The following is a 24,510-nucleotide window of genomic DNA, read 5'->3' as shown; positions in this document are numbered from 1 at the left end:
CAGAAGTGGTGGGCAAATGGCTACCAGAGAGATCTCCACCTGGCCTTGGCATTTGAGACAGCATGATGGGATTCATGGTGGGCTCACCTAAAGGGGTGCTACCTCACAGAGCCAAGGGCAGCCTTCAGGAAAGATGGTTCTGACCCAGCAGAACACCTCAGGAACAAAAGGCTTGTGTCGTGAGTTGAATGGTGACTCACCCCCCTTCCCCCAAAATATACTCACACCAAATCCCTGGAATCTATGAGTGTTATCATATCTAGAAAAGAAGTCTTTGCAGATGTAATGAAGTTAAAGATTTGAGATGAGGAGATCATCCTGGATTATCCAGGTGGATCCTAAATTCCACAACAAGTGTCTTTGGGAGACACACAGAGAAGGTGATGTAAGGGTGGAGGTAGAGATGGGAGTGATGCAGACACAAGCCAAGGCCTGCCAGGAGCCACAGGAAGCCGGAGAGCCCAGGAAGGATTCATCCTGGAGCCCCAGGGGCACCGTGGCCCTGCCCACACCTTGATTTTGAACGTCTGGCCACCAGAACTGGGGGACAGTAAGTTTCTGCTGCATTAAGTCACCAGTACATGGTCACTGGTTACAGCAGCCACAGAAAACGAACGCAACTGGCAAAATGCAGCGGCCACCTGCCTGCTCTGCTCCCTGCCCAGGGAGACTGTGAGGGACTGAGAGTTTGTGTCCCTGGAAATCCACATGTTGAGACCCCAGTCCCCAATGTCATGGTCCCTGAAGGTGGGACCTTGGGAGGAGTCGTGAGGGGATGGGTGGCGTCGCGAGGGGATGAAGAGACCAGAGCTCTCTTTCTGCCACGTGAGGACACCGTGAGAAGCAGGCAGTTTGCAACCAGAAGAGGGTTCTCACCAGAACTCGATCAAGCTAATCTCTGCCTTCCAGCTGGACTGTGGGAACAGGTTTTTCTTGTCGGTAAGCCACTCGGTTTACGGCACTTTGATATAAAGCCCCAGCTAAGACCAAGACTGACCAGCCCCAGAGTCAATGGGCAACTCGGGCTTCTGGCCGGGCTCAGTGCAGGAAGTGGAGGGAGGAGAGAGGGGTGAGAGGTGAAATCTCTGGCTCCCCTCCTGGGGTCCTGTGACTGGCTGTGCCCCTCAGCCTTATGGTCACCGCTCTTCTCCAGGCAGCCCCCCCCCCCCCCCCCCAAGGGACTCTCTGCTCCTGGATTCCAGTGCGGGCTCCCTCCCCTCACCCGTGCAGGATAGGGCTGTGTCAGCCCTGCTGGCCTGGCCTTGGCCCCACCTAAAGCCCTGCCACACCTTTGGAGACAGTGCCTGCTTATCAAACATCCTCGAGTAAGTCAAGCTGAGCGCCATGTGAAAGCTGCCAAGACCTGGAGGGTTATGGTTTGCTGAAGCAGTGGCTCTTCCATGGCCTCCTTATGCCTAGTAGGCCACTGGGTCGTCAGCATTTCTCTGTGACACAGGCAGGGGTGGTGGGTGCGACTTTGCCACTTTGCCCCAAGGGAAGCGAGGCTCGTGGTGGTGAACTGAATTTATGACTGTGGTCCTGGAAATCTGGAGCAGCGAGGATCCCAGTGCAGCCCTCACCCCCACTTCCAGCTCTTTCCTGAGCTGGAGGCCAGGGGGCAGGTCCGTGGTCCCCAGGCTGCCAAGGCCTCCTTGGTCACTGCCACGGCAGACGTCACTAGTCAGTCATGATGCTCTTTCAGACTGAGCCTGGATGTTGTCCTGGGACCTCCCCCAACACAGTTCCCCAGGAGGCCCCAGAATCAGCCGGGATGGGTGGGCAAGTGGTGCTTCCTGCTATTCCTTAGGCCTTCCTATTCTGCTGGCTGTGCCCTCTATGGTTGCCTGGAGGACAGGCCTTCCTAAAGCAGTTTCCCAGACCCCAGTCCTGTGGGTTCCAAGGCAATAAGACAGTGTCTCTCTGTGGGGAGAGAGTGCAGGTCTGCTCCACCGATGTTAGCCTTGATGATGACATGATCACGATGGTCATGGTCACGATCGTGATGTTTTCAGCGCACACGTCAGCAATACAGGGGGCTGCCTCGGAAGAAACGTGTCAGTCCTGGGTTTGGGAGGAGTCATGGGTCACAGATTTGCTGGCTGGAGTCTGGGAAGGCACAGGCTCTCTCGCGCCTCTCCAGGCCTGGCCCCTCTCCTGCAGAAAGGGGATTAGTGAGAAGAGGCATAAAGGTACTCGCCCTGCCTGATGCTTCCTCTTGGGCATAAACAGAACCGGGGGACAACTGGAAAAGGGAGGCCTCCAGAGAGACAAGGGGCAGCCACCTGGAGCCATCGTGGCAGGGACCTTCGCCTCACTGCAGAGGGCCTGGGCAGGGACACAGCTGGGCTGGTGTGGAGGAGAGAAGTGGGAAGCAACCAAAGACCGCCCCGGAGGAAAATGTGCTCTCTGAGCGCGACGAAGGCGCATCTGCAGCCATGAGTGTCCTGTGTCAGAAATGAGGGCATTTCTTCTCTGGTTTTGTTTTCCTCTGATTAGTGAGCTGCATGTCCAAAACTTGACTGCGTGGACCGCATGCTTAACACGGTTGGTTCGCCCTGCCTGGATGCTCCCTGAAGCCCCTCCCAGCTCCAACCATCTATTCTTTCTGAAGCATTTGTATCATCTGGCCCCTGACAGGAACGACTGGCTATATAAGTCCCCCAAACCATTGTTCTCCCTGCTCAGCCGGCACCTCCGGAGGCAGGGACGCCTGGCCCGGGCTCAGGCAGCCCCACACACAGAGCGGAGGATGTTGGCCACGTGCCAGGCCACATGACGCTCCATGCTCTCTCAACCTTTTCTCAGAGTTTTCAATAGCACTAACCCCCGACTTCACAGCACCCACACCATTGCACTGAAGGAGCGAGCATAAAAGGTGCATCTTGCTCACAGCTCGGAAGCCTCGCTCGAATGGCCTGTGTGGCCATGGGCTCCAGGAGACTCTGCCGCTCACAGCAAATGGGGGTTTCCCCCTCTTCAGAGCGATGTAAGCCTTTCTAATGAGAAATGCCAAGTTTAAGGTTTTCAAATCCTCGAGTTTTGGGTACATGGACTCAAAGACTCCTTTTGATGCCAAAGGTTACAAATTGCTTCCAACTATCCATTTGCTCAGCTATTTTACTGCAACTGAACTTTTAATATATATAACCCAGGCATGTACCCTGACCAGGAATTGAACCATTGACCTCCTGGTTGATAGGCTGATGTTCTACCACTGAGCCATACTGGCCAGGCATCAGCTTACTAGTATTTTTCTGATGGGAAACACAATCCTTGGACAACTGGTTTAAAACAATTCCAAAACTGGCCAATGGGGGCGAGGTGGGGGGAGGATCTAAAGAAAGCAGAACTGAAATACTGCTTCAGCAATTCAAGTCATGACATCCATGTTTAACATGTCTCCTCCCTGTGTACACCAACTGTGCTGCTGGATGTTGAAAATGAAAGTTTGCCAGAATCATCTGAACTGATAAAGCTGAACTGTGTCCCAGAGTCAGGCAGGAACACTCTGTTACAGGAGGCCATTCCCTCTTCCCCATCCAGGTTTGTTTATTTCACATTGAATTAGCTTTTTATTTTTGGGGCCTAGGAATCTGGAATTGGAACTTGCACTGCTGATGGCTTGTGATTTTCCCAGCTCTCTAGAAGCTTCTGAGATCTCATCTTTTTCTCACAGAGGCTTTGTCTGTAGTGAGTGCACCCTGGCTACAAAGTCGGCTGGCTTGCTTAAAACAATGGAGTTACAGAGACAATAGGAAAGAAGGTGCTGAGCGCTAACCCCGACACAGTGTCTGTGGTAATCTCAGCGGAGCCACTCCTGACGCTGCAAGTTCAGGGACAGGCTGGTCTTCCATTCACTCCCTCCCTGCCTGTGGCAGAACCCAGCAAGGTGCAGAGCCCTCATAGCTACACGGAAGGATTCTGTTTAAGATTTCACTGTGCTCCACCACTCCAGGTCTGTCAGGCTGCCGGCAGAATGCAGAGAAGGGGGTGGATAGAATAGTGGGAATAGTTTAGGCTCATTCCCTCTTTCCCCCAAAAAAACCTCTGCCTCCAAAATGGGAGTCATTCGAGATCATTTGCAGGTGGCACTTCTTAGCATTCCCAAGAGCCAACAGCAATCATTCACCCCCAAAGTACACACAAAGGGACTCGGTTGGCTTCCACTCACCACTGTCTCCCCAGAACTTATCATGTGCCTGGCATCTAGGATGCACTTAGTAAGTATCAGCTGCATGAATAGATGAATGCACTGTAACTGTTGTAAACTACAAGCTGACAGGCAAAGCAAGAACTCTGAGAATCAGAACCGCTGACAGATGCAATGAGCTCCCGAGTGACCCTTCACTGTAACTGCTCAAGCATTGGGGCGTCATGGCGCAGGTTAAAGCACCACAGAGGTGGTAGATGGGATTTCCTTCCCTTCTGTTTTAAAATCTCATCAAAAGTTCATGTACTCTGGACAAAGCCTAAAAGGCAGGTAAGAAAAGTAAGTAAATGAAGCCATTCATAATCTCTCCACCAAGTGTGACAGTTAACTCAGTATATCCCTGTGGGCATTGGCTACGTCACATTTCACTATATGGACAAATACTACTTTAATTAGTGTGGGATGACATGAATCTTTGTACATCTCCTAATGTTTAATCATAGCTCACATTTATTGGATTCTCCTAAAACCCAATGAGGCAGATACTTAACATCATTCGCATTTCATATTACAGACCAGGAAACTGGGGTTGAGAGAAATTGTGTAATTTTCTCAAGATCATAGACTAGCAAATGGCACAGCCAGATTCAGATGCCAATAATCTGACTTCAGACTCATGCAAAGGTTTCACTGATGTTTGTTGAATGAATGAATGAATGAATGAATGAGTGAGTGAATGAATGTGTGCTCAACTGCCTGCACTAGAAAAACTGAGCTTCTCTTAACTGGCCCGGTGGTTCTTATCTACAAGCTAGAGGCCTGTTGCACGAAATTCGTGCTCTGGGGGGGGAGGTCCCTCAGCCTGGCCTGCATCCTTTTGCAGTCGGGAGGCCTCGGGGCATGTTCAATTGACGGCTTAGGCCCGCTCCCCTTAGTGCTGCTGTGGAGGTGGGAGAGGCTCCGGCCACCTTCTCTGCACTCACCAGCCGCGAGCTGGGCTTCTGGCTGAGCAGTGCTCCCCCTGTGGAAGCGCACTGACCACCAGGGGGCAGCTCCTGCATTGAGCATCTGCTCCCTGGTGGTCAATGTGCGTCATAGTGACCAGTTGTTCCACCGTTCGGTCAATTTGCATATTAGCCTTTATTATATAAACCTTATGTCGTTCATCTCTTCAAAGGTCACTCTAGTCAATGCAAAAAATTGGATCATTTTAACAACATAAAGAGCACTTCCTTGGCTCCAACTCCCACCAGCTGTTGGGAAAATCTTCCCAAAGGGAGGCTCAAATATCTCCTTGGGTGAGCCTCTCCACAGCCTCCTGTGGTCCAGGCTCCAGTCACCCAAAGAGCCAGCCCAGGGCCTGCACAGCTGCAGGCAGAGCCCACTCCCATCACTTCCAACCACCTGCCTCCCCAGCTCGCTAAAGCTGACGGGCCCTTGCAGCCGCCGAGATGTGTCCACTTCCAAGGTGTGGAGCCACCTCCCACCGGTGCAGACACTGCCATTGTGCAAGTGCCACCCACACCGCCAGCATCAGGCCCACCGCCTCTGCTGGTGTGGCTGTCACATCGCTGGAGCTACTTGCTGCCCAAGTCAACACCTTGGAAAGCTGCCAAGGAGATGAGGGACAGACTGAGTGACAGGACATCATGAAGAACTCAATATGACCTTCTCCTCAGAATAAAGCTTCGTTCTGGACTCTATTAGGATTTCCTGGGAAGTGACCTGGTCCCTCATGCAAACAGATTCCTGGAAAGCCCAACTCATTTTCTCAAGACTTCTCTAACTCCCACAGGGGAGAGTGGAGGCCACGCTGGGCCCTTTCCTCCTGAGGGCTTGCAGGTGACAACGCGTCTTTCCTCTGCTACTCAGAGGCTGAGCACCACCTCATGGCTCGCCTTTTAAAATTCACAGGATGCCGAAACTGGTTTGGCTCAGTGGATAGAGCGTCAGCCTGCGGACTGAAAGGTCCCAGGTTCGATTCCAGTCAAGGGCATGTACCTGGGTTGTGGGCACATCCCCAGTAGGAGATGTGCAAGAGGCAGCTGATTGATGTCTCTCTCCCATCGATGTTTCTAACTATCTATCTCTCTCCCTTCCTCTCTGTAAAAAAATCAATAAAATACATTTAAAAAATAAAAAATAAAAAAATAAAAAAATAAAATTCACAGGACCTCATGCGATGCACTTGTGAGCCCACCTGGCCCTTGACTTCGCCCTATTTCCTGTTCAGTCCTGTTTTCACAAATATCATTCTTGTTGTTTTATTATTATATTACATCTGAAAGGCAGCAGCGTTGGATGGTGGCTAACATGCACACTGGAGCCAGGCCGGCTGTGCTCAGCTTGCCCTCCTCAACTCTCAAGCTGTTTGACCTTAAATATGCAACTTGAGCCTCAGAGTCCTCATGGTAAAGCGATATCTACAGCGATGCCTTCTTCACAGGGTGGCAAGGATTAAGTGATATAACAACCAAAAGCACTCACAGCTACCGGCACACAGAAGGCACTCAATAGGAGGGGACGTTTATTGTTGCAATTATTATTGTAATGGAGAAGAATGTGGGGTTCTGTAGGGGACACAAAAGAGAGGAAGGTCAGTCTAACCTGAGGGTGTCAGGAGAACTCTGGGGAGGAGGTGGCATAATGAATAAGTGCTTGTCAGGAGAATCGTGGGGAGAAAGAGCATTCCAAGGGTAAAAAAGAGTTTGTTCAAAGGCCCTGAGGTATGAAACACCTTGGCAAGAGAGCTGCCAGTAGGTCAGCACAACTAGAGTAAGGGTTCAAGGTCAAAGAGAAGCCAGAGCCAGATCCCAAAGAACCACCCAAAAGCCTTGAACAACGGGAAGACAAAATCAGGTTTGTCTTTCAGAAAAATTTAGGTCCTGTCCAACTGAACACAGTTTTCCCTTCCCAGGGTCACCGTTATGATGATCAATTATCACAAAAACCAATGGAGTATATATAATGCCACAAATTACAGGACTTATTGTAATTCACAGTTCTTTCCTCTGTTCACAAGTCTTCAAAAGTCTTCGTTTGTTTGCGTGTTAATGATGAATTGGCTTATTTTTCTAGGCTGGTTTAGTTGCTGCAAAAGGCCTTCTTTACCAGTGGCATCTTCCAGAGTGGGTTTTAAATGCTCATCTTCCTAACCACAAGGAGAGTCGTACGTGGCCACTTCTTAGCACCCCTAAGAGCCGGACACAATCATTCCCCCTCAGGGGACACAGACAGCAGTGGCAGCTTGGGTCCAACTGGGAGAGGGAGGCGGCTGCGGGAGGCAGAGCCAACCTAGGGGTTAGTACTGGGACTGGAAGGGAAACGTGTCCCGGTATAACAGCAGCATGAGTAAACAATAAATAAAATTTAAAAAGTCACTGAAGAAGAAGAAAAAGCGCAGGTGCTGTGGTGTGAAAGGAGGGACGAGATCGCAAAGAGTATCTTTTGATGGAATTTCTTGACAAAGGAGGTCCCTGGAGGGAAAAGTCTGAGACAGGCACCTAAACTGTTTGAATACATGTAGCTTCATCTGCTCACTTATCATTCATGAGGTCAGCCTATTAGCCTTCCGTTCATTCTCTTTGTACATAAATGTCCTGGGTGTTGAGAAACTAACAGGACACCACAGAACCCGTGTGCTCTCTGACCACGGAGGACTCAGGAGCAGGAAGGGCTCGCTGCTCCCGGGCACCTGCAATGTGCCAGGAATTGTCCCAGGTGTGCTTATACACGCTGTCCCTGAACTGAACCTCCACCACACTCTTTTGATCAAATCAGCAGACATGCACAGTCTATTTCTCTGGCCCAATTTTCACTGTCCCATATTAGAGAAAACAGAGGCAGCAGGTGGGAAAAGGATCACTGGGTGAGGAAAATAAAGCTAAAAACGTGGTTTCAGACACCATCACTTTAATCTCCCTCCTCCTTTCCAGAGCCTCAGATTCCTCACAAAACACACATTGCTTTTTTTTTTTAGATCATTTTTTCCTTTTAACGCAACATTTCCCCAAATTCCCATGTATTAATCCTTGTCCTTCTTGTCTAACGGTCCCACTAACACCCTCAGTACACGTATGTGTGTGTGTGCAAGTGCGCACGTGCTCAAGTGCTGGTGTGCGGATTCAGGCACAAAGACCGAGTGCTATCAGCCCTGCAGGATCTGCCAGTACGTAGGCCAGATCTGAATTCTGGACACGGATGTCCCATCCCTGCCATGGGAGTGCCCCTTTGTGTTGTAGTTGCTGCAGCCTGGGGCTGCTGAGCACCAGTGGTATTTTGCTTGTAAGTTGTTATAAAACAAAAACCAAGAAAGTAGGAGGGAAAAATAAGCTAATCATATCAACCCATCAGGTGGTACTCAACTTAGCATGTGTTTTATAGTCAGCTGAGAAATTCAAAGAGCATTGTAGAAACACTTAAAGCAAAGTGGCAGGATTTCTATCAATCACTCTTTGTTTCTCAGACAGTAATTTTTCTCCTGAAAAATCAAGTCAACAATAACTTATTTATTGAGCACCTACTGTGTGACAGGTACTCCAATGCCAATTGAATGTTATAGGATTTGTTTTCATTATTTTCTTTTCTTCTTTAAAATATTTAAGGCCTTGATCAGGATGTATTAGCTGTTTTCTCTTCCAACAATTTTATCATTATGGATAGCTTCAGAAGTTTAACACTTCAGTGGCTATGCAGAGTTTTCTGGGTCTTTATTGTTTTGTTTTGTTTTTACTATTGTTTTTTCACCTGAATTTTTCTTTTCCTACTCTCTGATTTTTAGGGAGAAAAAAAGTCTAGCATCTAGGTCTGAGACCACTCGAAATGTCTGGGCTGGGATTGCTAATGACCTCCCAGAGACAACCCAAATTGCTGATTTAGCAAAGCCCATTCTTGACCTTGACACAAGGCAAGACAGGCAAAGGGGAAGGACTTGGGAGGGAGCCGTGAAAGAAAAAGGATCATAGAGGCGCTCAGATCTCCCCAGTCCCCTCCCCCATTCAGCAAACACCTGGCTGAGTTAGAAAACATGACCGGTCCAACCTTCCTATTGGCATCAATTGAAGCTGTCAGCTCTCGGCTTGTCACCAGTTGCACTGGGAGGCCCCGGGCAGCCACAAGAGCCCTAATTAGGCAGAAATGACACTTCTACAACTGACCTGCCAGGACCTTTGGCAAACCATTTAACATCATTAGTTAACATTTTTTAAAAGTGTGAATGTAAATGAACAGCCAGTGGCTTTCAATGGAGTTTGTCGGTGGCATCTCCCCCCCTCCCTGCTCACTCTTTCTCTTTTTCCATGAATAGTCCACTTGTTTTCTCCAGAATTGGAGGGAGGCGCTGGGGGAGAAGGAAGAAGAGGACCAGTCCTCGGAGAGGAGAGACATGTCAAAAGCACAAACAAGCGCCGAGGAGCGCTTCAGCCTGGGCCCAAACAGAGCCGAGCAGGGGACCAGGGTGTGCTCAGCAGGCCAGACTCACGCCGGGTCCCCTCCACCAGTCCCAGACAGCAGCCATTCCAGGCTTTGGGTCGATGGGAAAGGACTTCATTCCCTGACCCCGGTGCCTCTGAAACACCCTGGTGCTCACACCCCCACCTACTTGTTGGCATTCTGAACAAGCTGATGTTTTGCAGATGTTTAGCCAACGTCTCATGTGTGCTTAAGTCCCCGTGTACCCGTTTTAAAGGAGTGACGGCCTAGGGATAACCATGTCAGACGGTTAGGTACTTACAGAAATTAGTTCATGTCCTACCTGTAGCGGCTACCTCCCACCTTGAGTCGCACTTCATTTTGTTCTTCGATGTACACCCACAGAATCCATACACGCCAACACTCTCCATCTGTAGGGGGTGGGGGGGAGAGTGTCATTGTGAAAATGTCACTTTGTCTGTCTGTTTCCAAGCTGCTCTCAAATCCTGTGCCCAGGCTGGGGGTAGAAGGTAGAAAGGTGTAGGTGGGCGGCCGAGGGGCCAGTTCCTGGCAGGCCTTTGCACGTACCATCTGCCTACTCGCTGTGTGGCCCCGGGACAGGTGGCTGGTCCTGAGACTCTGATGTTTTTGTAAGATAAAACATCACCTTACTGCCCTGGCCGGTGTGGCTCAGTGGATAGAGCATCAGCCTGCAGACTAAAGGTCCCGGGTTCGATTCTGGTCAAGAGCACATGCCCAGGTTCCAGGCTCGATCCCCAGTAGGGAGCATCATCAATCAATGATTCTCTCTCATCACTGATGTTTCTATCTCTCCCTCTCCCTTCCTCTCTGAAATCAATAAAAACATTTTTTTTAAAAGATAATGCCTTACTCCTTAAAGTGAGAAAAAAATGGGAGTATCATGATAACCGAAAAGCGAGCAAAGGTAAAGGAGTGTGGACCATTAAGAGCTGCCCAAATTGAGAATCTGTGCCCTTGCTTCCCAAGGCCCACTTGACAAAGCCACCACACCACAGCACATCCAGGCCCTCTGTACAGGCCGGACTCTTGCTTATTCTCGAAGGACTGAGAATACGACAAGGAACGTACAGGGGTGCAAAACAAGTTCCCAAACCCACGATTACATGAGTCAGCCTCTCGGTGGGGTGTCTGGTCCCTCTCCGGATTTCTGGAAGCCCTGAAAGCCGTGGTGGGCGCACGGTAGATGCGCCATAAACGTTTACTGAGTGGGAAAGCAATGCGGCCTGCAGACCCAGGCTCAGGCAGTCAGGAAGTGTGCTTTGGGAAGGGCTCACATACTGGATTTGGAGAGTTTTACTTGTCTCTGAATTAAAGATGAGTAAGATCAAGCGAGCAGTTTGTGGTAGAGGATGCTTGTAACCTAGTCATCAGAGGGAAGGAAAAGAAAACAATCTTCGTCTGGGGCAGAAAGGGAGAGAAAATACGGGAAAAATGTCCTTAATAACAGTAAATGGGGAAGAGAGAGAGAGAGAACAGCTCATTGCGATGAAGCATTTAGTGCTTTTAAGCGAAATACCTCAGCATATTAAGCAAATAGAGAAAAGCCAGCTAGAAGATGTCAGCAAATTGAAGCGAACGGGGCTCAGAAAGCCGATAGGAGGTGCCTGGCTTTGACCCCTTTTCCCATCACATGCCTGGCCGCGCCTGCTTGTTTAGTGTTGCCTCTCCTCTCCAGCTGCGGCGCTTATTGAAAAGCTCTTGCTCCCTGCCTGGTTTTGGCACATTTTCTGCAGGTGCCTCCTACTGCGGCCACAATGGGCTGCCAGGGAGGTTTAGACCTGTCAACAGCTACGGGGGAGGGGGTGGTGTGGTGGAGGGGGCCCAGCTATTGTCTTAAAGGGCCAGGGACATTGGGAACCTCCCCTCCGCGGAGCCCGCAGCACAGGCACCTGCTAATGAGACGAACCCTTTCTCTGGCTCCCTCTTTCTCTCTTTAATGATTTAACTTGATCGCTTTGGTTCCTTTCTGGAAGGGGAATTGCTCCATTGATCATCTAAAGTAATTGCCTGTAAAACATTGCCCTGCGACCACGACTACTTCCCTGGCTGAAAATGTCACAGCAATTGAAAAGCTCTCAGCCCAGTTCAAGAACGAGGTTGCTCACGAGGGCAGTCCTCGCATATGTCCTCAGGGACTGGCGTGTTCAGAGTTGCACGTTTAGGGTGGGACTGGTGGATTTTTAAGACAGAGAATTTCCCTTCCTGTCGTACAGTCTGATTTTGTGTGAGGTTGTGGAAAATTAACCAAACTGAACTTGAAACTCCCTCAACCCTAAAATTAGACGGTTCAGGGAAGGACACTGTTTTCTTTTCTTTCTTTGTTTTTTTAATCCTCACCCGAGGATATTTTTCCATGGATTTTTAGAGAGAGTGGAAGAGAGAGGGAAAGACAGAGAGAAACAGCGATGTGAGAGAAACACATCGATTGGTTGCCTCCTCACATGCCCCACCAGGGCCCGAGCTGGGCAGAAGCCTGCAACCGAGGTACATGTCCTTGACTCGAATCGAATCCAGGACCCTTCGGTCTGCAGGCTGATGCTCTATCCACTGAGCCAAACCGGCTGGGGTGACGTTATTTTCTGAATCACCCAGGCCATTCTTTTCTGGGAAGCCCTGAATTCGGAGGGATGGCCATGTGGGTCCAGTGTGATTTAGGAAAGCATCTTCGTTCATCACACAGGAAGACAGTGTCTTTGTCCAGGGGGCAGCAGGGGCCTTGGTTTAGGAGAGGAATGACGCTCTAATTGGGTGAGATTTGCTGATTCTTCAGACCTGTCACTTGGCGGCAGCAGCGACACACTGTAGGAAGGGGACGAAATGCTTAAGTAGTTTCCATGAATACTTTATTAGTCATTGCCATGCCAATGCGAGGGTGTAATTCACCTGGGGAAAATCACTTTGTTGTCTGGCATCAACCTGCCAGCAAAATAAACAGCTGCTGGCGATGGTCTCATCTTCCTCTGACAGGTGAAAGCCTAAGTTTGTGTGGGAATAAGTAGACTTTTTCCATTTAATTGGTGGGAAGCACCACTTGCTAAGTGAGAGGCTGCCAGGTTCCTAATGTTACTAATTTGGGAACAAAGCTTCAGGTGAGTCACCTCCCAACAAAATGAGCCATGAATATTTCTTGTAGCTGATGAAGCAAGCAGCAGGCATGCTTAATACTGTATTTTTAAAAAGGACAAAAACATCTGCCAGGCAATCTACCTGACAAACAAGAGAGAGTGCAGAGCATTCAGCTACAAAAGGCCGTTTAAAATGGTAAATCTGAAGACAGCTGAACAATGTTTTTCATATAAGCCTTCTGAAAGGCCATGGTGCAAGTTTCATAACTTGTTAGTAGATGCAGCAGGGGTTGTTGTTGTTTTTTCCCTTGGAATTTACAAATTTTGGATTTTATATTTTTAAATCTTGTAATATTGTCAGAATATATAGCTATTCCGTTAAGGCAATTACATATATTACACCAAAATGTGCTGTACATAATAAAAAGTATTTTTCCTTTTCCTACCCACATAGTGAATATAATTTTTAAATTCCTTACATTTAAACCCATTAACTAATTTGATTCCTGAGTATGAAGCATTATGTTGGCAGCCTTTCACACACAACAGTTTTGTTTTGTTTTTATGGGTAGGGGAGGTGAAGTCTGTGCTTCCATAGCTTATATGGAAAGGTCTTTTATTTTTTGTCTGTAAAATGATGGTGTGGAAGTAAATGACCCCAAAAGTTCTGCCTGGCGGTATGATTTCCTTGTCTATAGAGATGATTCTGTAATGAACAATGGATGAGTGGTAAATATGCCCAGTTATTTCTAGCAGCTTTGCCTGTTAGATAGGCAGCCAAGACAAAGTAAAAGTGGGTTGAGTTAAGCCCCTGCAGCCAAGACAGGACAGCCTGACTACCAAGGCCAGAATCGCAATGCCCTGTAAAGACCCTCCAGGAAGCAGGAACGCACAGGGAAGGTGGTGGGGGCAGCCGGAGCGCGGGCGGGTGGCCGGCCTGCTGCTGGGGCTCCGGCCGCTTGTCCTCCGCATGAACTCCCAGAGTGAGAGCATGAATGGATGGTGTTAACACTTCTGGAGGGGAAAGCACATTCAAAGGGGAAAACACAAGCACGTCGTCAGTGGAAGGAATGTCGCCCTGACAGCAGCCACAAGACTGGTTTCACTTTTGCATCCTCTTCTTTGGTTTGTTTGCACGCGATGCCAGAGGTCTGCATGGAACTCCCAACCAAGTTCAGAGACAACCAAATGGAGCGTCACAGCCCCGTTCCTCATGGATCTTTGTGGCACGTTTGAAACCACCTGACTTCACGAGGTAGAAATTCACCTTGAATTAAGTTTGTTCCAACTTCATGCTAAATAGAATTTGTCACGATGTTGGGCGTGCACTTAAAAATAAAAGAATGTGTTTTAAAATGCTACATCATTCCTCTGTCCACGCACACCTCGCTGATGAAATGTGCGCACAGTGGTGAGAATTACATCCGGGGCTCCAATGCGACTGTCTGAAGGGGAAGAGCTAGCACTCCTCATAACCGGATCTGTGGATTTACTTATGCAGGGACAGCCATCGACCTTTCAACCTGAGCCCTCATTCACTTGGCGTTTACACTTGTTACCTCGGCCGCCAAAAGTTAACCCACAGAAAGGGTGAGATTTCTCATACTTAAATAAAAAGTTCACCTCGGGCTGCGGGGTAACAGTACCTGTTGAAAAGCCTGTATTTCATATATAAGGTGTCCTTACTTTCCAGCTAGAAAATGATGTGACTTTGAACTTGGCCTTATAGCTCCTGAATTAATATAGAACTGCTGGCTATGGGAAGAAAAGGGGCTATTTTATGCCTTAATAGAATGCATGGGGTCATAATAAATGAACGTTTCAGCTGCAGTTGGTGTGACTAAGTCAGACCCCACTCCCCTCCCCCATGAAGAGCCTGGTCTACTTTTTTTGTTCCTTGCAATCTTCTTAGAATTACACGCTGCAAAGTTTCCTTTCTTTCAAAAGTCAGAAAGCACAAAACAGCTGGAGGAGGGTTCCCATACTGTGTTTCTCCAGTTTGATACAAGATCACACCCCCTTTCTTCCAACCAGGTCCTTCCAGATTACAACTTATTTTAAAGTGCATCTGAAAGAGGTGCACTTTAGTACTATCACTCGTATGACTGATCCAAAGGACTGGTTTTGGGTGCCTACCATAAAAAACCTAAAACTTCACCTACACATGTTGTCAAAAATAGATGAGATGGGATGGCATCAGGTGTATAGTCCTAAAGCCTGAATTTGGCGAGTAAGGTGAATCTCTCATAAACACAGCAATGGTATGGGCTGATACTGATGTGACAGCCGACCGAGCCTTAACCCCGGGGGGACAGGCGTGTGTGTGTGTGTGTGTGTGTGTGTGTGTGTGTGTGATTCTCTATCTGATCCACCAGCCAGGGTCTAGTTTTGTGCCAAGGAGGACCGTGCCTTTTTCTTAGCATTAAAGCTTGAAAAAAGAGTGTGAAAAGTTCAAGGAATGCCCCTGGTGAGTTAGAGTCAAACCCAGAAAACATACACAGGGAAAAGTAAAAATGGTTACTTTTAGTTTTAAAAAGCACAAAACCTCACATGGTGATGCCTTTGTTCACATATAACAAATAATACTTGAAGATAAAGTCTATTGCAAAAATACATTCAAAGAGATCTTATAATTTTGAATTCTTCATTTTGCTTGTATTGCCTGCTTTTGCAGATTTATAATTATCTCAAAAAAGACAACTAATTTTCTAACAATGGGTTTATGAGAAATATACAGAAAATAATTATTAACCAAACAGATAATATTTTTCTTGCAATGGTCTCAGTTAAGCATTCAAAATGGCTGTGTTTTCAGTAAAGTAGTAAGTGGTATATAGGACAATATTCCTTTAAAGCCTATAAACTGATAAACATATATTTTACTTATTTCAAATACCATACTTTTAAAAAAAGTTACGTTTGTGTTCTTACTCTACAAAACACCGTCGTTGATCCTTACCCTACAAAAGACAGTCTTGGGTTTTGTATTCTCAACATCAGCACAGGAGCTGTATATTTCCCTTATGTGCTGTCAGCCTGGCTGTAAAGAAAAGAAAGCATCTATGACTCGGCACCAAAGTTTAGGGCAGACACACAAGTTCATAAAAATTCCAATGGGTGTTGGCATGGAAAAATTTTACATCAAAAGGAAATTTGGTAGTAGATCCCTCAAACAGAAACTCCACATTTAAAATTTTAGAGGTAGACCAATTCTTTAGAAAGCACAGCTATCTAAGGTTAACGGAGACGTCTCTCCTCTGTGAAACGCCCTGCTTCAAGAATCTGGCTCACAATCTTCTCTATTTTTCAAATCCCCATAATGATGATGAGAAGAGAGTGCAAACATTTGACCATGACCTTTGGGGAAGATGGTTACCTGGAGTAGCTCAGGGATAGTTCAAGTCACTCGGCTGCTCATAAATCAATTCAGACTTTTACAGCAGCCTAACAGCGGCTGTTGAACAAGAGGAGCTCCTATGGGGGAGTTTTGCAAGTTCCGACAAGGGCAGGGGGAGAGAGTGGGCCCTGGGTTCTCACGTCGCCTCCTTTGGCCCTATCTCCAGGCACACAAAAAGAATCGGATGGAGATCAGGGCAAGCACCCAGACACTTCTCATCCAAACCTCACTCTGGCCTCAGTTATTTATTTCAAGTGAAAGTGCCATCACACAAAGTCATCCTAATATACAGGGGTGGGCAACAGTAGGTCTAACAGTTGTTCGTCTGGAAAATAATAAAATAATTAATAAATGTTAACACAAGAATAAACTGTTTTGCATACTCACAACTGTAATCCTACTGTTGCCCACCCCTGTACATCGCTCTTTTTTCCCCCTACTTTTGTTAAAATTGAGATAATCAAGTTTAAGATTTTACTAGGTACAGAAAACTTTTTAAAGTACCCCAATAAGCTGTTTAAGATATAGTGCTACCATTTGATTATTGGTGATTGGATCGTCTATAAACAAAAGTTTGTGATAGAAAATTCTTAAGAAGTTCTAATTTATGAAAGTACCAATGTGGTTTCTTTTTTATTTTTTTAGAAAGAAAATTTGATATAAAGCAAATTACTACCATCACCCAACACCATGAACACAATCAGAATAACTTTCAAGTACACCAAAGAAACAAACCCACAAAGCTAGTCTGGTCTTGGATTACATCAACTCTTTATTTTTGTCTGAGTACGACTGTTAGATTCTCCTGCACTTTCCTTTTCCTTCCTATGCCCACACTGAGGCACTGAAAATAATTTGCTGCCTATAGCCTAAGCCGAAGACAGGCATCACTGAAAACATATTAAAAATTATTTCTACTTTAGAAATAACATTTTAGTCTTTCATCCTTAATAAGTCTCTCAAGTATTAGTGGAAACATTTTTTCTGGGGAACTGATTCTGATCAGTACTACTTTTATTTATATATATCCATCTAAGGTGTTGAATGCACAATCACAAAAAAATAATAATTGCATTATTTAATTAAAAACAGGATCCATTATCCCTTGTTAACATACAATACAATTCTGTGTATTTTTTTAAATTGTACAGAAATTTAATTTAACATTAGAATGGCAATAGAGATTCATCCACAAGTGTCACCTTAAATAATTTTGGGAGTAAATAGGGCTCCAGTGATAATTTTAAATGATTGTCACATATAAAAGAGATGCAGTAAAACCAAATCAATATTGAGAAATTGGTCTAAAATTATTTTATTTGTTAAAAATTCCTGGAAATTGACCCCCCCGCCAAAATCACAATTCTTCAGGAAATAATTTTCATCTGTGTCTGTGACTAGCATTTTAAAAAAATATTCAAATAATGAAATTCTCCAACTTCTTAAACAGGGCAACAACAACAACAACAACAAAAAAGGCAAATCAAGGAAGAAAAAGAGAATAACAATAATAAAATGCAAAGAGTCAAGACCTAAATGTGACAACTTAATTTTTTACCATTTCGAAGGCTAACAATACTATAAGATTCATGGCCAGTCAGTGACAGTCCTTTCATTTTGCTAATAAGAAACAGATAATTCCTCTTAAGCAGATTAACTTAAAGTACATTTTCAGGGAAGCTAAAATCCCCTTCAATCAGGGTCTTAAGTTTAATTATAAAAGTCAAACAATTTATTAGCTCTCATTTAAGTGCAACAACAAAATAGGTGGGTGCACAACTCTCAGGGGCCAGGAGACAACCAAATCAAGATCTGCTGCAGGAACAGAAAACATTTTTAGCCATAACTTGATAAACATCTAACCAGCCCACTTAACCAGGATTCTTCCCCTCTTTCTTCTTTGCTGCCCCCTATATGGAAATAGGGTTAACATTTTCTTCATTCACAGTAAATGCGATGATTGTTTTTAATTTTACTACTTTTATATTAAGAAAAGAAGTAAACACACACACAAAGTAAAGAAGTAAAAATTAGAAAACCTGCCTTTTGTAAGATATTGTATACGTATTTGCTTTACTAGTCCCCTAATTTTGTCATAAAAATACTCTTAAATTGTATCTACTTCTAAAAAGTAAAAAATAAATAAAAATCTATTTTAAAGTGGCAAAAAATAAAAATAAAAAGGTAAAATAGCTTGCTTAAAGGATTTCTTTTGCCTGAGTTCTTCCTTTTTCCTTTACTGTCTGAACTCACTGGATAATTGCCGGATTTCCAGTTTCATTCTGCCTATAGAGAAACTGTGTGTCTATACCTTGAAAAATACCAATTAAACTGCCAGCAGTAGCATCTCCAACAGTATCTTTTGGTCTTCAGTGTCAAAGCCCTTTGAACAAATGACGGGAAGGCTAAATCTAAAACAGCCTTTGACAAGAATGCCAGCTTTGAGCACTCACTTTAGGACTAAGGCTCCAGCTTACTGCTTTACTTGGGAAGCAAGAGAGAAATAACCCATCCACTTTATAATTTGCACAAATGGTAAAGGTTAAAATAAAAGTGAAAGATTACCAGAAGGTCACTAATATTGTTTTGAAAGGGAGGGGGAAGTTCCTCTTGTCATTTAATTCAATTCCATCCAAATTTCTGTACAAAGCTAAATAAAAGATTTCAAATATTGCAAAACTGCTAAAAATGCTTCATTTTCCTTTTCCTCAATTTCTGTGGTAATAATGATACCATGTACTGTAGGCTGGGCACAGTGGGGAAAAGTTCACATGGATTTTTAAATTTAATCTCATAGCAATCCTATGAAATTGAAAATATTAGCAATGGGGAAATGGGCTCAGAGAGTTTTAGAAACTTGTACAAGGTCACACAGCTGGGAGCTGAAAGAATTCAAACTTGAACCCATGGGGTCTGATTTCAAGACCCCATGCTTCTAGGCCATCTTGGCTGCTTCCGTTATCAAACCATTCCTGGGTGAAGCATTAGCCATTCTCTTTTTGACAGGCTCTATTAAGAAAGCTTGTAGAACAGTGGTTTCAACCTTGGCTGCCCATTGATATCACATATAAAAAAAATACTTATGCTTGGGCCCCACCCCTAGAGATTCTGATTTAATAGGTCTGGGGTAGGGCCCAGGCATCAGTAATTTTCAGTACTCACCCTACCAGTGAATAAAATAGAGAATCCTTCTCTTTGCGATGCTTAAATTCAAATGGTGCTTAGATTCAGGAGAATCTAGTAGAATCCCCAGATGATTCTAATGTGCAGCCCAGAGTGAGAACCAGTGATCACATTAATATTACCACGTATCCAGGCTCCTTGCTCCAAGCCCTCAATGAAAGCAACTCAACTGGCAGAGAATGGGAAAGAGTCCAGCAATAGCTGACATGAGACGGTAGAATTTTACTTAGAGAGTTCCAGATCTGAGAAGCCGTGGAGCACCGTGGAAAATGCATGGACACTGGAGTGGTCAGACCTGAGTTCAAATTCCAGCTCTAGTCTTTATTAACTGTGTAACCTTGGGCCAGCCACTTGCCTTTTGTGGTTGTTCTACAGATGTGATGGGAGGATATGAGGAAAGCCCCAGGCATATAACATTGCTCTATATCAATGGTAGTTGCTTCTGTGGTTGTTGTTGTTATTATTACTACAATGGTAATGACTACTGCCAGGAGGCATTAGGAGTGAAAAAATCAAATTACAGAAAAACATTTTTTATTAGTCAAATAATTCCTGCTTTTATTACTTAGCATTTAATTTGCAGCTATTTATATTGCAAATTAGCTTGGCAATCATATTTCTCATTCATGACAACTGGGTAAGGGCAACATTATTACTCCCGTTCGCCACAAGAGGAAAAGACAACATATCCATCTATTCTGTCTCTAGTTTCTATGATTCTGTGATTAGACACCTGCAATCATGTTCATTAGTTCCCTATGAAAAATGATACTCAACGCAGATGGCAAATGCAGGAAAGAAGAATTAACAAGCACTTGATAGCAACCCCAAAATAACATCTAAATAATCACTTCTGAACATTAAAGTCATGGCAAACAAATTCCAATTTATATAAAGATGTCAGAAAGGATTAAGGAAAAATGAACAAATACATTTTTCTTTATCCTCATTCATTTAGGAAATGTCTGTCATAGCTCAGAAATCCTATTTGAAATGCAGAAAGAGAATGGTTAATTTCCTCTAAGAAGGGTCTTCCATTAGCAGATAGGAAGACCCTAATATGCCCTGATATTTTATCTTAAATCAGAGTCACAAAGTAGAAGAGATCTAAGATGGAGAGACACAATTCAGTAGTTCTCAATCAAGACCCCCAAGAAGCCCGTGGGCTGTGGGCAAGGGCCCCACAACTTCCAATGTACCCCAAACACATTCCCAACACTGGAGAATGGCTTGCTCATAAACACCATCTCTTTGTCATATGTACGTTTCCATGAATGAGATACAAATGCCTCTAGACATACTACTGAATTCATAATCACTATATATAACCACTATTACACGGGAAGGGGAGTCAATTTTTTGTTGCTCAAAAGGAGTCTTCATCCAAAAGGTTAGGAAACACTGATCTAATACAACCCCCTAATTTCACTGAATAGGTCTTAGAAGATATTGGGACAACTGGGATTCCTATAATCTAGGTTTTCTAATTCCCAAATGGTCTTTGTCCCACACCATACATCCCCTCCAATGGGAAGTTAACAGCCGTGGTCATGTCCTCTTCCTAATATCTCTTCTCTTTCTAAAAGAGGAGAGCATAGTCCTACCCACTGTCACTGGATATGTGCCAGAATTTTCTATATATCCTGAATCTGTCCTTTCTCTTCCTTTCCTTCGCCTGCTCAACTCTCCAGTTTATGCCTTCAGGGTTGGCAGCACTCCACCCCCTTTCAAGCTCCAATGCTCTGTAAGTGCCCTTGGACATTTAGTCTTAATATGAAGGTACTGAATAAGGAATGTGTTAAGTCTGTATAAAATATGCATATGTATGAATGTATTTTATAATTAAAACCCCAGAACTTCTATATCTATGGAAAATAAGAAAATTGGTATATTCGTGAATAATCATTTTATTTTCTCTGAACCTGTCAACACTAACAGGCTCTTAAACCCCTAGCCGACCAACTTTTCAAAATGCTTTCACGTCTCTTATTTCAGTTTATTGTCCCAATTGGTCACTAAAATGTGTTACTGGAGCACAATTAGAACTTAAGTGCCATGACAAGTAGAAATGCTATCTATTTTATTCATAGTCCTTCCCCACCCCACCCCCCACCCCCGCCCAATAGCTAAAACAGTGCCTGGCACATGGTAGGCATTCATTCAATTAATGTTTGTTGATTGACTGAATCAACAGTAAATAGGAATGACAGGTTTATTTATTCATCATTTAGCCTACAAGTAGTTGTATTTTTATTTGAGGAGATAGAATGATCTACAAGAGAAGAACTGAGTCCCTAATAATCTTTTCCGTCTTCAATTCTCCTCGTAATATTTGACTTAACATCCTTTCCTCAAATAGTTTTAATGTAATTCTTCAAAATTATACAAGTAATACATTCATTTTAGGAAAATCAGAAACTACCGATAAAAAGAAAACAAAAGTTCCCTATATTCCTATAACCCAAGGAAGACACAATTAACATGCTCATGATATCCTTTCAGACTTTTTCCTGTGTGCTCAGTACATATATAGACACACACACACAGTTGACATAGTTCCATAACTCTGTCCTAGATTCTATGATTTGGAGTTTTTTTTTCTTTTTTCCATAAGCCCTTTTTTTGGGGGTCTCCGACAATAGCTCCTTACCCTCTTCCTATATCCTAAATATATTTCTTCCCCAACATTTAGATCCTGAGTTCAAGAGCATGTTTTCCCCTTTTCCTTCCAGAAGATTCATCTGTTCCTATTCAACTTTAGATTTTTTTGTGGGTATCTTGTATCTTCAGTTTTCCCTTTCCCCTGGGATACCAGAGTCCTACATGTCTAAAACCAAATGAATCCTGTTCCAACAAAACCAGATCACTCTTTCCCCCCATTTCTGTCAACTGTCACACAATTCTACAGGCTATGCTCAACAGTCACCTTTGGTCCCCCAACCTCAAAGGATTTTCAGCCTTGCTTCAGATCATCTCTCTCTCCCTTCTCTTCTCATTGCTACTATTATTGTTTTGTTTTGTTTTTTTAAAATATATTTTATTGATTTTTTACAGAGAGGAAGGGAGATAGTTAGAAACATCGATGAGAGAGAAACATCGATCAACCGCCTCCTGCACAGCCCCTACTGGGGATGTGCCCGCAACCCAGGTACATGCCCTTGACTGGAATCGAACCTGGGACCTTTCAGTCCGCAGGCCGACGCTCTATCCACTGAGCCAAACCGGTTTCGGCACTACTATTATTGTTTAGGGCCTTACATCTGTATCATTTTCTGCCTGGGTCTCCTGCTTGTTATATAACAAAACACCTATCAAAGTTACCCACTGCTGCCGGGTAACTTCCTAAAACACCACTTCCATCTTGCTATCCTATAGTCAGAAAGGTGGGGTGGCTGCCCACTCTTACAGAATGGTGCTGCAGCTTCTTCACAGTCTCACCTCAGACTACTTTTCCATCCTTATTTCTCATTATTCTTAAAAATAAACCTCTTGCTCCAGCCAGCCTGGTGTCCTTAGTACTCACCCAACCCCAAAACATCTGATTGTGAGTTAGGTATTTATGAAGTACTTATTATGTGTAAAACCCCTTCATTCACTCGACAGATATTTACTGAGCATCTATTCTATCAGGTAATGTGCTGTTGCTGGGGACGCAAAGGTGAACAAGACACACCAGGCCCCTGTCCTCATGGACCTTAGAGGTGAATGCCTTATAGAGAGGAGACTCTGAGACATGGTGGTCCCAGCTCAGGGTACTTCCAGATGTTCCATTAAAATGTCAAATGAGTCGAGAAACCCCTAAGGGCTGAACTTTGTGGCCCAGGGGAAGGATTCAGAAGAAAGGAAGGGCTGAGTGAGGAGAGCTGGAGTGTGAGAAAAAGCTTCTCTGAAGTGGGACTCAACTTGGGCCTTAAAGGATGGGCTACTAGGAAAGGGGGTGCCCTCCATCCAGGGGGATGTGAGGAAAGGCACAAAGGCGGACCGGAAACAGCAGCAGCAATGGCAGGGGCTTCTTCTGTACAAAGGTTCACTCAACACCATTCAGCAGAGCCCATGCTCCCTCCCTGCGGGGCCCCAGGCTCCTGGGTGGATGTATGACTCAGGCTCGGCTCCTACATGCAGGGATGGCCGTCCAGCCAGGAGGATGAGGTAGGTCTGTGATGACTTATAGCACCCTGGAAAGGGAGACATTCATCCCATTAGAGATTCGGGGAGAAAGTGCAGGAGGAGGTACCTGCCTGGGCCCCTATTGTAGTATTTATAGAATCAAATGTTTTTACAGATGTACGTGCACCTACTGGAAACAACTATGTGGTTTCAAATGTTTTCTCACTCGTGTTCTCCTAAGTGACCAGCGAACCGGGCAGAGTAGGTGAGTAAGATGTGTTTTCCAGACGATCCAAGTGCGGCACAGACCGTGTACGTGACCTGCTTAGGTCAGAAACACACACGGGCAAGAGGAGCACACGAACGCCCCGTGCCCCGTGCACCTCGGCCGGTTCCTGCAGCAGAAGCTCGGAGCCGGGGCGCGCACTGCAAGGCCTAGGAGCCTGCAGGACACCCGGCCGGCCGGGGCACTGAAGCCGCGCAGGCAGCTTGGATGTAAAAGGGCAGGATGCAGGCAGCCTGCGAGGGTTTGGGGGAGGGAACGCGACCCAGAAAGTCTTCTATACCCTCCCCCCAGCCTTCTGAACCATAAGCATCCTTAAGTTTCACCCCAAATCTCTTTTCCATCCACTGATTTAACCCAACTAACCTCCCCGGGAGACCGCGACAGGATGCCCTGCCAGAACACGGCTCGGCTCAGGGAAGTGAGTGAATGAATGAATGAAGTCATTAACTCCGGGGACCTGCACCGCTTAGGGAGCCAACCCTGAGTCCTTACCTCCCTCCCCAGGAAGGTAGGCCGCACTCGCCACCCGTCCCCGGAGGAACGAAGGGGACGGGTGGCGAAGGCCGAGGGCCCGAGTTCCAGGGCCACGGGACCCCGCGCCGCCCAAGGCTCGAGCCCCCCACTGGAAGCTGGGGCTCGCCTCCCACACTCCCACCGAAGGCGCTACCTGAAATCGCTAACTAGTTCCCCATCTGGAAAACGTCGGGGGAAGTGGCGACCAGCAGCGCCAAAGCCGGGGGAGCGCTGGTCGGGAAGCGTGAGGGAGGAGGGCCGAGGGGTCTTTTCCAGCTCCCGCCAGGGGGCTGGAAGCCTCGCGAGATTTGGGGTCGCGCTCGGCGTGGCGTTGCTTAGCGACGCGGAAGACGCTCGC

The 24,510-nt window shown here is 45.7% G+C and overlaps 1 protein-coding gene across 5 annotated transcripts in view; it reads right to left on the bottom strand.

Moving 5' to 3' along the window:
* The window catches only part of HSPA12A (heat shock protein family A (Hsp70) member 12A), a 110,955-nt gene that overhangs the window by 86,213 nt on the left and 232 nt on the right, over positions 1-24,510 (bottom strand). For 2 of the 5 annotated variants that reach the window (XM_070432187.1, XM_070432193.1), the window contains exon 2: positions 9,903-9,990. In XM_070432187.1, the coding sequence (XP_070288288.1) occupies positions 9,903-9,990 (88 nt within the window). Of the gene's footprint in view, positions 1-9,902; positions 9,991-15,625; positions 15,707-24,306; positions 24,387-24,510 lie in introns of those variants that run through there. The other 3 variants (XM_070432190.1, XM_070432189.1, XM_070432191.1) reach the window with 3 other exon arrangements.

Source organism: Myotis yumanensis, unplaced genomic scaffold (genome assembly GCF_028538775.1).
Source record: "Myotis yumanensis isolate MYYU_CA2020_CCGP unplaced genomic scaffold, mMyoYum1.0.hap1 SCAF_13, whole genome shotgun sequence".
Taxonomy (NCBI): domain Eukaryota; kingdom Metazoa; phylum Chordata; class Mammalia; order Chiroptera; family Vespertilionidae; genus Myotis; species Myotis yumanensis.
Note: the sequence above shows the minus strand (reverse complement) of the source record. Positions and strands in the feature narration are given on the sequence as shown.